The 11,542-nt window shown below is 52.3% G+C and overlaps 1 protein-coding gene across 1 annotated transcript; it reads right to left on the bottom strand.

The window, feature by feature from the left end:
* Nucleotides 1–3,221: 3,221 nt before the first annotated feature.
* On the bottom strand, nucleotides 3,222–11,241 carry J4E90_004667 (uncharacterized protein; the record flags this gene model as incomplete). Its single annotated transcript, XM_051434231.1, has 2 exons — nucleotides 3,222–5,723; nucleotides 5,779–11,241. 2 exons carry the CDS (start codon nucleotides 11,239–11,241, stop codon nucleotides 3,222–3,224), a joined length of 7,965 nt encoding a protein of 2,654 aa, XP_051291487.1.
* Nucleotides 11,242–11,542: the final 301 nt, after the last annotated feature.

Raw genomic sequence — 11,542 nt, 5'->3', positions numbered from 1 at the left:
CGCTGCCAGCTTAGCCGATATGAAGGATGCAGATTTTGCTGCGCCGCAGCAATTGGCATGTAAGCGGCAATCGGAATGTTCCTTGGACCAAGGGTAGAAGAAGAACATATGGTGACGAACGCGCTCATATGTATTGAGCATATTGCCTTCCCCACTCGTTCGTTCTCATCTCATCATGGAGAAAGCCAACAGCAGGACCAATCTTGAATCTCATTCGATATACTACGATCCAAACGTCCACCAAGGCAATGATGCCAACTCACAATCGACGGACGACTCGCTGCCGGACCACGTCGACACAGTGCGTGCTGGACTGCTGTTCATGCAGAAGATCGTACCGGAGGACTACTGGGATGCGACCCTGCAAAAAGAGCCGTCCAAATATGGGAGTGCGGACATCGGCCCAGAGTGGTGTCTTCATCCTCCGGAGTCTGCCATGCATCATGGACGCTGGCGACAGCAATCCCTTTTGCGCGACAATATCAGATTCTGCGAAAGCATTACAGAAAGTGTAGAAGATATACTGGATGATTCTGAAGATGAATGGACTTTATTCTGGAGGACGAAGATTTTCAGACTGTTCAGCGATGAGAGGCGTGAGGATTCAGGTTTCGAGTAAGTTCTGCGATCCTTATGAGCTGTCGTAGCTTGTGCGCTCTCCTCATCGTTGCATACTGACATCCATAAAGCTCTACTGTAGATGCATGGTCGCTGTAAGTTACGGAATATGGGTATCTGTAATGGTGTAAGATTGACTTTTGGTCCTAGTTACGAGAATGTCCAATGGAACGAATTCGACAGTTTTGCAACACCCCGTTCTTGGTTAGCACCCCGCACGCATCCTAAGCCAGATTTGACGTACGCATTTCCGATCCAGACCTCAGCACCGGACAGCCTTCAAAGTTTCGCAAAAGATGAGCTCACCCAAACACTCTCTGTTCAATCACTCCGAAAACTCGTAGAGCAGAAAGTCGCTTGCGCACCAACAACTGCCCTGAGAAACAAAGTCAACCTTCCCGATGGATCTGGATGGAGTAGTTCTGACCGATCTTGCTTTCCTTGGGCCGTCGTTGAGATCAAGAAGGACGTCACATCGCCTCGCGACGTCGCCATAGAAAGATGTTATTGTCAAGCAGCCAATGCCGCTGCTGCCGCCCTTGAGATACAGGCACAACTGTTCGACAAACTCAACGATACTTTACCGTTGCAATCGCCTCCTGTCGTTGCTTTCACATGTGTTGAACCTGTAGTCAAGGTTTGGCTTGCATACGACGACAAAACAATACTTGGCCGTCCAGTACAGGTTAGGGTACCTCATCCACACTTGTTTATTGAAGCTAACCCCGAGAAGCGCATGATATGTATCTGGTCCACTTCAATCCGACTCACATGGGGAGTGGTTTCACTGCGTGCCATCATCAAGAACATGCACATGTGGTCTTCACGGCTTCTCAAGCCAAAGCTGCAAGTTGCCATCTTACAAGCCTCGAAATGTTTACCCAAAGACAATTCATCTGGCTCTCACGACCCTCCGAGTTGGTGCCTGCCTATACCTGCTATGGACTGCCCGAAAGCCGTCTCTACAAACAGCTCGTCTAGAGAGAACCCTGTCGTCGCCCAGATGTTCGGCAAAGCGATAACACCCGAGAAGCACAATTCGCCTATACTGCATCCACGGATCGATACTCCAACGCCCTCGAAGAATACCGATCACACATCTTCACTCCGCAACCGCCGACCCGAGGCAGCCTTGGCAACCCGAAAAGATTCTTTCTTTGGCAACAACAAGAGTGCCACCGCTGGTCCTAGTACAGCGAGACCCAACGGACTATTTGGACAGAACGCTCCTGATGTCTTCGGTCCAGGTTTCGGATGTAGCCTCAGTACTGCGGGAAGCGTTGGTCTTCGAAGCCAGAACGCGACTAAGAGTGGTAGTAATCTCTTCGGCGGTACAAGCACAAGTGTTGCTCGAGAATCTGGAAAGAACACGTCCGAAACGGATGCAGGCTGTGATTACGTCAAAGGCGGCCTTTTTGGATCATCCAAGCCAGCTATAGGCCACTCCGCGACCAAAGGAACCCACGAGGAAAGGGGGCCTTCCACCTCGTTAGCACAACCAGATAGTGATGGCAGGCCCGTCTCAAGCACCAATGAAGTTTCGACTTGGGATTCGTCACGAAAGCCAGTCGCCATATCAACATCCAAGTCAGGACCTAAATCACCATCTAAGCCAGGATTTGGTTCATCGTCTACGCCAGGATCTGGTTCATCGTCTACGCCAGGATCTGGTTCGCCGTCCAAGCCAGCACTCATTCCATCGTCTAAATCAGATTCCGCCAGAGTCGGGACCAGCAAGAAAAGCGATCGAGGCGGGTCCTCTAGCGATTCCAGCTCGCCAAACATCAGTGCATCCATGGATACCCACAGAACGTCCTCTGTACCAGCAGTCAAGCAGACAGATGTATGCGACATAACGACCGCCTTAGCATCAACCAGTCTCGGCTTCACATCTACGCACCACCCAACCTTGAATGCCGCTACTGATCCGGGCCACCTTCATCTGGATAAAGCTCCTACCAACCCAGGAAAAGACTCGAATCGTGATGAAACCCCAGATACCTGGCAAAGGTCCAGCTTCTTCCGCGAGTTTGTACGCGCACGGACCAATAAACATGGCTTGCGCCAATGTGTCCCGAAAGGGGACAAGCAGGAGGGCAAGGCACAGCGGTATATCAGTATCTCGTTGATGATGAGGATGATCAGGGACCTTGGGGAGGAGCATCAGCTTGACTTACTGAAGCGAGTCGACGCGTCCCGCGTGATCGACGACGGTACGCTCTTCGTGCCACTTTATCTTGTAGTGCGTTGGTACAACCTTAGGGCGAAACCGGCAGAGCAGATTCCTTCGCGAGTATGCGCTCGTTGTATATATGCCTAAGTTACTGAGAATGCAGAATGCATCTTTGCAAAAAGTTCCATTAGCAAGCAATGTGAAGACCAGGGCTTGCTTGTTCAAGTGCGCAGCACGTACAAAAAGAGTGCTATGACTTCAATCCATAGGTGCACTTCTTGTCATTTTACCGGCTCCCTAACCGTACTCTCCACACCTCATGCCATGCAAAGCTGAACTTTTCTTTCCCACACCCCTTCAAATGCCAAACGCCATGAAAATGCACACAAAAACACCCACACCCATCCCATCACAACACACCACACAGCATCTACCACCCCTGCCTCCTCCCCTTCTCCCCCGCACTCCTCGCCTTCTTATTAACCCTCTTAACATCATGCCTCCTCCTCTTCTCCTTCATCACCCTCTCAGGATCCAACACAGCATCCACCTTCCTCTTGCGCCTCCTCTCTTCTCTCCGCTCCCGAACACCACGCTGAACCTCAGCCATAACATTGAGGTACTCCTGTGTACCCAACCGCTTCTGCAGCGTATTCATGACTTCGCGCGCCTTGTCTGATAGCGCTTTGTATGGGTCTGTAGGCGGGTTGTTTTTGGAAGTGGGAGCGAGCGCGGCACTTGCCTTGGGGAATGTGGCGTCCGTGGAGGTTAGGGTGGAGAGTGTGGTGAGGAGATGGGGGAGGGATGGTGAAAGCGGTTCTAGAGGGAATTTGGCGGCGATGGTGTCGAAGAGGGACATTATGGTTGTTTTTGCGTTCATGGTGGATTTGTCTTTGCGGACGATGCCTGAGAGGCGGATCATGAGGCGGTGGATTGCTGTTGGTGGGGTGTCTTCTGTTTTCTCGGGCTTCTTTGTTTCGGGTGGAGGGGAGAAACCGGAGAAGTCTTCTTCGTCGTCTAGGGCTGATGCGGCGCCGTTTGTTGGGGCCGCGATCTCTCCTGCTTCTTCCTCGTCGTCGGTTCTCTGCCAGTGCCACTGTGCGCCGTTGACAGCGAGGCAGCGCGCGAGGAAAGCGATGTTCTTTACACTCTGCATGCAGAGCTGTTCTGAGACCTCGGGATTGAGCAGATTCCTCAGGAAGGCATTGCAGAGCTGCGTCATGCTCTGCTCTGTTAGTTGCAGACCACCTGACCCCTCCAAAGGTAGAGCACCAAGACCAGTGTCCTTGTTCGAGACACCTAGATGGGCAAAGTATGTACCCAAAAGCTCCGCAGCCTTGAGCTTGACCCACAAGTGCGGGTAAGTTGCGCTGGCTTGCACGGCGGTCCATAGGCTATCTTTGTTCGATGCAAACATGGTGTCGGTGTACTTCTTGCAGATCTTGGAGAGTAGAGTGAGAGAGTAGTACAACAACTCCCAGTCGTCTTCATCGCGTCGTGTCAAACACTCATCGATCGTTGCGTCGAGCCGGTCAAGGACGTATGCTACCTCCTTTGGCTCTTCATCCTCCTCCATTGCTTCGAAGTAGAACCCAAAGCACTGAATGCCCAGACGCTTCAGACCAACGTTGTCGTCTTGCTCCAGCCAACTCTTGAGGTCAGACGCAAAACTTTGCAACCGCTTGTCGCTCGCGTGTTGGAACAGCCTCTTGATGAGCAAGCTGGCCATTTCTCGGCATTTGGGTGAGTCGTCGTTTGCCACAGTGTTGATTAGTGGGAGGAACATGATGCCGTGGTACTCGTACTGTGTCTTCTCCGGGAAGCGAGGCAGCGCCTTTCCGATGATAAGATCAAGCGCCTCCATAACTGACTGCCTTCCTTCCACATGCTCGTAGCGGAGGTTCTTGAGGAGGAACTCGATCTGCTTTTTGAAGCGCTTCTCGCTCTGCGTGTAGGAGGTCAAGAATTGGAAATAGTGCGAACGGGCGATGTCGCGCGCGGATTTCGTCTGATTGGTGATCATCATTTCGGCTACCTTGTCCATGGCTTCGTACATCTCAGGAACATCAATGTGACGGTTCATGACAGCCTTGAGGAAACCGAAAGTGACACCTGATCGATCTGGCTCGTCCAGGTCAGGGATCATGCGCTTAAGGAGGTGGCCGACGTCTCTTTCCTTGATCGGTACGTTTGGTCGCTCGCGTAGCACCGCTGAGACTAGCTTCAATGAGGCTTGCGCAAGCTCCGTGTTGGACGACAGTGCGCCCTTGATGGCGCGCATCGCTTCGTCGATGTACACGGGGCAGTTGGTGTCCAGCTCCGTCATTGGTACCTTGATGATGGTGGAGAGAAGGCGCACAGCCGAGACCTGAACTTCTTCTTGTCCTTGTACCATAGCATCGCCAATGATCGGAAGGAAGCCAGCCAAGTTCTGGGGAGTTTGAAGGTCTTCGTGTTTGCGGAGCACAGTCCGAAGAATATCCATACCGAAGCGGATCATCTTGAATAGATAAGAGTTGGTGCTAAGTCTCGCGCCAGACTTGGCTGCTCCGCGGTTGTTGATCAGATACCGCTTGTTCTTGGGGTCGATCTTGGCCTTCTTTTCGGTGGTCGTGGTTGCAGCGTATGCCTCCTGGATGAGCTCATAACAGAATACCAAGATATCCCTGTTGTTCACCGTGGGGTTCTGAAGAACACCGAGTCCGATGCGTCGCAAAAGCTCGTCGATCTTTTGAACCATCCTTGCATTGAGCTTCTCGATCAGAAGAGACCTGATCGGAAGCACGAGCTTGATGATATGCGCGGGGGTGGCACACCGTGCTACGATGTCCATGGAATCGAAAGATTTGCTGCTCTTCACCTCCTTCATCTTAGAGATGTATTCTTCGGCATCCTTCTCCTGGCCTGCAGCGCCGAAAGTATCGTCCATGATCTAGATACTACGTTAGTTTGTTCTCAAAGTGGATACATTCCTTTGGGATACTTACAACATCGACTAGCTCCACCAAACAGTAATCAAGATCACCTGGGTTGGTTTGGTCGGCGAGCTTGACCAGAATGGTATGCAAAGTGAACGACAGAACGTGAAGCTGGTAACCGCGTTGAAGCGCAGTCCGCAAAGCCTTCAGGATGAAGCCCACGTAGCCAGGGCCCAGTATCGTAGCAATATCACTGAGGGTGTTTCTTGACATGTCGCGTGCTTCTTGCGCGCGGCTCTTCAAGATGTAGCAGATGTCCAGAAGAACGCCCGGCAAGCGTGTCTCGATCTCGAGCGGCGGCAGAATCAAAAGAATCTTCGCAATTGCGGTTGCAATCGGCACTCGTAGACTGACGGTAGCCTCATCCTTCTTGTGTAGGAAGTTGGTCAAGTCGGGCAGGAAGTTATTGATCAAATCGGTGCTGAGTTTGTCCTGTTGTGGGAGCGTCTTGGCCAAAGTCGATAAGGGCTGATCAACCTCCATAGCATCCTCAGCTTCCTCGACCTCGGACGCAACTTGGGAGGAGGGCTTAGCGATGTAACCCTTTGCACGTCCTGCTTGGTTCAAACCATCCATGAGACCTGCGATCAATCGGATGATAGGCTTTTGCAGGTCTTCCTTGCTTGTCAGGTAGCCAATATACCTTTTGAGGAGAGAACGGAACTGTGGCCACTCTAGGCCTTTGGTCAAGGATGTAAGTGTTTTGATCGTTTCTCCTAGGAGGCTGTCCGCAGCCTCATCGTCGCCCTTATTGAACACGAAGTGCTCGAGGAGTGGTATCAGAACGTGGTAGATGTTGGTACCTCGCAGATGGGACGCTTGAGTGGCCAGACGGCGCAAGGCTCGCAGTCTTCGATGACCCTGGATGTGCAGAATGTTGCCAAAGAACGATGCTTCATCATCTTCCGAGAGCAGAACATACAGATCGGCTACCGGAGTCCAGTCCGAATGTGTCTTGACCAGATGTTCCAGGACGGCGAGGTATTCGACCCGCACAAGCTCAGAATTCTCCCGCATACCATTCTGAATTCCAGGTAGGACTGCAGCTGATACGAATTCCTTGAACTGTTCGCTCGACGCGACCTCGCTGAAACGACGTAGAGATAATGAGGCATTGACTCGAATGCTGAGCTCGTCGTTGTCCTTGATGAGATACAGCATGTTGTAGACTAGAGGCTTCCACTGTGTGAGTGTGTATGATCGATAACTTTCTTCGTTTATGGCATTGAAAGCTTGCGAGCGGCGTTCAAAGTCTGGTTCATCGAGACGTCCAGTAGCGAATGAATTTAGATCATGGCACAGCTTTGCGATTACTGTGAGATCGCCGTTGGTGTCGGAGAGATCCTGGAGAACATCGCAAAGCAAGCTTCGGGCTGTTCGATCCTGAACGAAACTGAACATAGGAGAGATGGCATCGTAGGTTGTGCCAAAGAGCTCAACCAAACTCTGGCTATCACATCGCTGGATAAATTCATGAAGGATCTTGAGTAAGCCAAGCTTAGTACGTGGGTTGACGCGCTTTGAAGGCTGGCGAAGCAAGAAAGTTGCGATTTCGATCATGCTTCGGGATTCCGTGGCACCGACTACATGAGGCGCTAGGTCTGCCACCGTTTGTACACCGGCTTCGAGCACTTCTTTACCGGGGCTTTGGCGAAGTAGTTGACCAACTCGGTGGAGTATCGCAGTTGAGTATGGCTGGATGATATCGGTATGGATACGATTCCTGAGAAGTTTCGACTCTGTCGTCGGTGTCTCATCTTCTTCGGTGACAAGAGAAACGATGCTTCGAACGATGTCGTTCAAGACAAAGCACTTGACCTCGTCCTTAGCCGATGGTACCTCCAGGCAGTCGATGATCTTGTGCAGAATGGCAGGGTTGAGTTCTACCAAGAACGGAGCTGTCCGGCTTGATTTAGACCATGCCGCGAACAATCGGAGTAGACCTGAGACGGACTGGGCTGTCTCAATGGGCAGCTGCTCGAGCCTGGGCTCGACCATCTCCTTGACTAGAACACCTGCGTACGGTTTCCAGTCAAAGTCCGGACAGTTTTCAAACAGCCTACCCAGAATCTGCAGCGCCCGCTGCCGGATAGTCTTCAGTAAGGAGGTCTTTGTCGCTCGACCTTCGTCATCTTCGCTTTCGCTTGGTCTTGACAGTTCTCGCGATGCCTTGATGGCTGAGTATAGAATGGGATCCACGACGATTCCGGCAAAGGGCGCGAATGTAGTTGCAAACGTACTCAGCAAGTCATCAAGTAGGTTCAACATTCCCACCTGCTTTCGCGGGTCTACCAGCTCTTTCTGCAGCAGCTCTTCATCGACCGCGGAGTCTTTGAGAATTGAGATGCGACCTAAAGGCCCGAACGCGATCTGCAAGAATTGGCGTATAGCGTCATCTCCGAATCTGGTCTTCAGGCCGACGAAAACGGCCTTCCTCTTCGACTCCAGACCTCGCTTGCCAGCTATGACTTTTCCGTATAAGAGTCGCAGAACAATCGGAAGTACTTGATCGACGTCGGTATCCTGCAGCTTTCCTTCGCTGAGGAAGATTGGTAGCTCGTCACGGAATCGCTCATCATCAAGCAAATTGAACAGTTGTTCTTGGTGTTTGACAATGACTGGATCTTTCCACGTGAGAAGTGCCTTCAGAGCGGCTTTCTGGATGTCGATGTCTCCGTTTCCTAGTAAAGCAAGCAGAGCTTGGCGAACCTCGTCCGTACGGTACAGGACCTTGGGGTTGTTGAACTTGGCGAAGATTGAGAGCATTGCTTTCTGGTCTTTCCTTGACCAGCGATCCTGCAGAATGGCATCCGTATCTTGTTCGGGATTGGGCGCATCTTCAGGCTCCGGTGTGGCCTGGTTCAGTGCCCAGTTTAGCAGCACGGGGACAAGAAGGCGAGAACGCTTCTCCGCGATGTGTGGCAGGGAATCCAATACTCGGAGAGCTTGTGTCCTGCTGAGAGGATTGTGGAAAGGTACTTCGGCATGGTTGTCCTTGAATAAAGTCTCCAGCTGTTCCTCAGTACTGTCAGCCTGTGACTGTACATTGGCCACACGCTCTTGCAGCTTCATGAGGTTGGTGCACTCGAAGTCTGTGGCGTAGGGTCGCTGTGTGGATTCCGGTTGAGATGCGTTCGTGAAACTTTCGCTGGCATCGGAAGCACTCAGCCATTCAAAAACATGTTGGGTGACGAAACCCTCGCCCTCTTTTGTCTGGCAAATGGCCTTCAAAGCTGCGCAACTGTCGTTCCAGACCGAAGCTAGTTTGACGTGTAGCAATCCTAGACAGAAAGCGGGTATGGCCTCCCCTATCCATTCATTAGAACATACACCTGGGTACAGTTTCGCGATTTGCCCTATGCGCATCGCAATGGATCTCTGAGTCTCTAGATTCAGTGGTGTCTGCTCGATCAGCATCGCGGTATGCAGTATGTCCTGATGTTCCTGGCTCTGCCCTGCAATGATCTGCAATACTTGTATGGCTGTGAATCTTAGGTCATGTGATGGAGACCCCAAGCAGCGCATTAGTGTTCGCTTGAGAGGTTCCATGTGAGAGCCGGTAATGTCGACTTTGGTCTTTTCCCGCTCCAATAAGCGCAGGAACGCGCGCCAGAAAGCTAGAGAATGGCCATACACAGGAGATGCTTGACACAACGCAGGCCATAAACTTGTCGTCAAGTCATCACTGTCGCCTTTACTGATGAGGGCCTGAAACCCGTTGCCGGTGGCAAATATGTCTACAGTTTGTCGGGGCTTTGCGCTGTCGGTGTCTAAGGCGTTCTTGAGTAGCTCTGCAAGGTCGGTCATTATTCCGTGGGTCTTATCGTTCCCTAGACGCAGCGTATCTACAGCGAATAGCAAAGCATTGCAGTAAAATGTTTCGTATTCTGAATCGACATCGCCGCGTACAGACTCAAGAAGCTTGTCGAACGGTTCGTGTACGGTCGCTTGCCATCGTTCAGAAGCCTGTAGAGTCGCATTCGCCAGCGCGCTGTTGTCGCTGTTGTCGCGCTTGTAGTAAAGTCGAGGGAGAATAGCGCAAAATTGGGATCCGTGCTCGTGTGCCTTCTGCGCGATGAACCTCTTGAAATAAGGAAGTAACAACGTCCTGAATCTCTCCACCCCTAGGTCAGCAAAGAGGTTGCAGAAGGGTAAGAAGTATGGCTCCCAGGGGCCACGGGTAAGCCCTTCGAGCAATTTTGGGTATGGTGTCGCTGCGCCAAGAGGACAGTATTGGAACACAACAGAGATGACCGACAAGAGCTCCCACGCATCAACGGAATCGAGTGTAGATGATTCCTTGGTTGAGTCCAGTAAATGACTGACCAAGCTCAGCACGGGTTGCCAGTCATCGACACGATCACCTTGTCGCACACCATAAGCGACTAGCAGCAGACGAGACGAAAGGCCCATGTAACGCGTATCGGAAGATGTCTTATCGATCTGTGCGAGAATCACTTCGAGGAGTGGCGCGAAGTTCTCCGCGTCCGTATGGTGGATAGCAGCTGTAATGACGCCTGTCACCACGGGCTCCAGAGGCGGGATCCGGAGTTGGACGTGCTCTTCGTTGTATGTCTCTGCTAGAAGCTCCTGTAATATAGCCGTCGCGCTCGAGTGGAATCCGCGTTGTACACCTTTGAGCGAGTCGGTCAAGAGGTACATGAGACCCTGCTGGAACGCGTAGTCCTTGCCCGACTCTTGCTGGTCCTTCAGCTGGTCCGATATGTGCTTGATGATTGTCCGGAGAGGCATCTTGTCGCGATGGTAGCCGGCGCCGGCTTTGCGGACGAGGAAGCTGAGCGATTCGGCGGCGAAACGGGAGACGAAGGCTTTCTGGCGCTCTTTGCCCAGCAGAGGCGACATGAGATCGAAGACCGGGCGCAAGTTGGGAACTAAGAGGCGCGAGAGGTACTTGAACAGCCATGCCAGACAGCCAAAAGCCCACTCTATGACCTCAACATCAGCATGTGTGGCTGCGAGATGCGACACCGTCTTGACTGCCTTTTCAAAGTACTTCTCGAACCGCTCGCCCATGTCGTGTGCCAGATGCGCCGTAAGACTTAGCAACGGTTCTTGGCTGAATTTCTCTCCCTTCTCGATGTATTCTACGAGCAGCTCGAATATGCGGTCGCTGTGGTGGAGGACCTGCGGGAGGCTGTCGCATAGTGGCGCGACCTTGCGGGCGAAGGTGGTGAAGCCCTCGGACATGTTGAGCTCCCGCCACTCATTGAACGAGTCGCGGAAGTAGGAGAAGGTGGATTCGAGTTCGGCATCGTCGAGGAAGGTGCTGCGACCGCGGCGGATGGGCTCGATCTTGAGCTGGGCAATACGCTGGGTGAAGCCTTTGAAGACATGGTTGCGCGTCGATTCGGTGCCGCCCTTGACTCGTTTCTGAGGGCGCGCTGATTTGGCGACCTTGGATTTGGGCTTTGCAGCCGGCTTCGCGGTTTGGCCTCTGGACATGGCGGCCATGGTGTGGAGTTGTGGTAGTGAGAGCTGGCGTGGTTGCACCTTCTTCACTCGATGATGCTCCACTAGAATTTCCTGGCGCTAACAAAAAAGCTGGACCCTGGCACCACCGAGGCCTCCGACGCGCCAATCACCCATACTCAACACCACGCGTCGCCAACGTCGACCTATCGAAACAATCGCCACAGGCTACAGTAGCTGTAGGAAATAACGCGACTATACTAAGCTTGTCAAGTAGCGAAAGTGCGCCATTGATCGTCGCTACTTCTTTCACCACATCGACAACCAGCTGCTTTCGTAGCTG

Source organism: Alternaria incomplexa (assembly GCF_024043165.1).
Source record: "Alternaria incomplexa strain BMP 0042 chromosome Unknown scaffold_6, whole genome shotgun sequence".
NCBI lineage: Eukaryota > Fungi > Ascomycota > Dothideomycetes > Pleosporales > Pleosporaceae > Alternaria > Alternaria incomplexa.
The sequence above is the reverse complement of the archived record's forward strand: the minus strand, read 5'-3'. Positions and strand labels throughout refer to the sequence as shown.